Source organism: Solanum pennellii, chromosome 10, assembly GCF_001406875.1.
Source record: "Solanum pennellii chromosome 10, SPENNV200".
Classification (NCBI taxonomy): Eukaryota; Viridiplantae; Streptophyta; class Magnoliopsida; order Solanales; family Solanaceae; genus Solanum; species Solanum pennellii.
Window position 1 is genome coordinate 3464395 of NC_028646.1, and position 2992 is coordinate 3467386.

At 28.8% G+C, this 2992-nt stretch overlaps 1 protein-coding gene across 1 annotated transcript; it reads right to left on the bottom strand.

The window, feature by feature from the left end:
- Positions 1–303: 303 nt before the first annotated feature.
- On the bottom strand, positions 304–1951 carry LOC107032486 (transcription factor MYC2-like). The gene has a single exon (XM_015234088.2). It carries the CDS (start codon positions 1833–1835, stop codon positions 468–470), a length of 1368 nt encoding a protein of 455 aa, XP_015089574.1. The 5' UTR covers positions 1836–1951; the 3' UTR covers positions 304–467.
- Between the last annotated feature and the right edge of the window lie 1041 nt (positions 1952–2992).

Consider the following 2992-nt stretch of genomic DNA (forward strand, 5'->3'; position numbering starts at 1 on the left):
AATACAGAAAACACAAATAAAATATTAAAACAATGGGAAAAAAAAAGTTTGTCTTTTTAGTGGTGGGGTAATAAAAATAGAAACCACATAAACATGAAAAAGAGGGAACATATGTTGATATTTAAAGACAAACAAGCAGCATCCACACATCAACCTTTAATAATAATTCCAACAACTGGCAAATAGCGACAGGGGCAGAGCCGCTTCACGTTCGACAGAATTCAATAATTATAAACATAATTATATTATATGAATATATTAAAATTTCTGATTTCATCTCCCGATTATAAAAAAAAAATAATGTTAGAATAGACTAAAATGAAGTTATCCATAAACAAGCATGCAACAATATTGCATCTTCTTTACATGACAATTTTTTTTCTATACAAAGATAATAATTTATTACAAAGTCCGAAAACAAGATTTGGACATACATTGATGCTTTAAAATTTAAGGATGGAGTATTTCTACTGTTGTTCTATGCTTCTAATTAGAGCGTTTTTTAATCGATCTTCAGTACTCAATCCTATAGGAACTTTAACAACGATGTCCTGTAGCATAATATCGTTGACACTCGAAATACTGGCATGGTGAACATGAAGTTCAAGATCTTGAAGAGCGCGCATCAATCGCGCTGATGGGTAATTTACATTTTCAGATTGTACCCTTACCATGGCATCAGGTCCCAAAATCTTAACTTCAACTTCAAATTTTAAATTATTCTGGACACCAAATGATGCTGCTGACGATGAATTATGCCGAATTTGATCCACTGAATTTGTTGTTGTAGCAGTACTGTTGTTGTCTATGGTAAAACTATCAGTACACTCGATTTTCAGTTTCTTCGATTTTCTAGTAAGCTGAGTTTCCAATTCAGTAACTTTCGATTTTAATTCATTGATGTACGATACAGCATCTGATAACAATGAAGCTTTATCCATTTTGGTAACATGAGGCACAACAGAACGCAGAGCGTAGAATCTATGGTTTAACTTCTCCCTCCTCTGTCTCTCTGCTTCAACGTGATTCAACGGTGTTTCACGTGTTGCCCCTGGTTTTCTACCTCTCTTCTTCGGGGTTTTCTTCTCCACCAGTACTTGACAATCGGAATCTGAATCATTACATTCAGCGGAAACTGAAACTGAAACTAATTCCTCTGTTTTGGGGTTGATGTTTGTGTTTTGTTGTAAACAATTGACAATATCAATATGAGGAATTGAGTTGGTGAAAATGGACTTAACTTGTTGAATCAAGACCCAATTTTCTTTAATTAGTTGATTGGAACCCATTTCAATAACTCCATTGGAAGTTGGAATACAAACAAAAGTTTGAATTCCATGAACATGAGCTTCTTTAGCTCTTTTACAGGTATGAAATTGAAGGTTTTGTGAACCAGTTAACCATATAATAGAACCAGTACTAAAAGCTTTACCAGGTACACCATCACCAATGGAAAAAGATTGAGCTAATGACATAACATAAAACCATTCAGCATCAGTAACTTCATCATCATCATCAACTTTTTCATCACCATTTTCACAAATTAAAGCTTGAATCCCTTTAATAACATTTTTTCTCTCAGTAGATTGTTGACTAGATTGAACCCCTGTTTTAGATTTAGTACCATGGAAATGACCATCACCCCAAGCTAAAAAAAGATGACCATCATCATCATCATTTGTAGTTTGCCAGAAAATAGCATATGACCAAGAATCTGTTTGAATCTTGAGGATATTTTGAAGTTTTTGTTGAAGGTTTGATGAAGTTTGAGAAACTAAAGATGGTATAAAAAATGATGATGATGATGAAGAAGAAGAAACAATTAATTCATCCATCTTTTTTTTTTTTTTGATAGTTTTTTTCTTCTTGTGGAGAAAATTGAAGGTGGAAGCTAATGATAATAAAAAGAGTAGACAAATAGATAGGTAGTAGTAGTAGTAGCCTAGTGTTGTAGTAAAGTAAATACTGGTTCTCCCTCCGTCCTATTTTATATGTCATTGTTTTACGTTATACTTATATTTAGAAATGATGTATTTTTATCTTTTTAAATTTGATGTTTTCTTAATTCAACTTTATGACAAATGATGAATAAATTTTTCAAGAATATTAACTAATCTATCAAAGGTATACTAGGTAAAATATGATAATTTATAAGTAAATTTTATAAAATGACAAATATTATGATTCAACTATATATAAAAAGGAATAAAATATAAAATGGAACAAAGGAAATACTTACTTTCTTCGTCTTAAAATAAGTGTGATTGATTACGCTTGGTCATGTTTTATTATGAAATTCAGAAAAAATAATTTATATTTACTAAGTAAAAATTGATATGTGAAAATTAAAATTGTGTTTAATATAAGTACAAAATTAGAGTTGTTTTTCACTTTTTATCAGTAATTTAGAGGGAAAGCTCTTCCTCTTCTTTTTTTTTTTTTTTTGGCAAATTCTTAATAATTCTAGTCAAGTTGAATCGAATTTTGTTATGATTAAAAAAGTCATTTTTTAAATTTCAAACTCTAGGAAAAAGTAAATGTTTCATGATCAAACACTTTTTTTTGAAAGAAAATTATTCATTTATGGAAAAGAAGAAGTATTTTACTGTCTTTATTTTAATTAAATGTCTTTGAAGATATAAATAACTCTTTAATGATGTAAATATATTAAAACAAGGATATCTTCTTTTTTTTTAAAAAAAAAAGAAGATATTTCTCTTGATTATATAAATCATCCTTTATTTTAAAATAAAGTAAAAAAAGAATTAATACACCATTTATTTTGAAATGAAGAAAGTATTAAAATAATTAGGTAAGAAACTAATTGCGTGGTACTTCATTATAATTGAGAAACATTTGGCAGTTGAAATTGCATTTGAATATTAAATGTTGTGATTGAAAGCTTCAAAACAAATGTAAATCTCTTAAAACATGTTTTTTTTGAACTTCAAATGATATAATTTAAAATTTGAAGTTAAAATAATGAATTAAA

Excerpts from the sequence above, each read along its gene's own strand:
- LOC107032486 (XM_015234088.2), bottom strand. The coding sequence starts at position 1,835 with ATGGATGAATTAATTGTTTCTTCTTCTTCATCATCATCATCATTTTTT.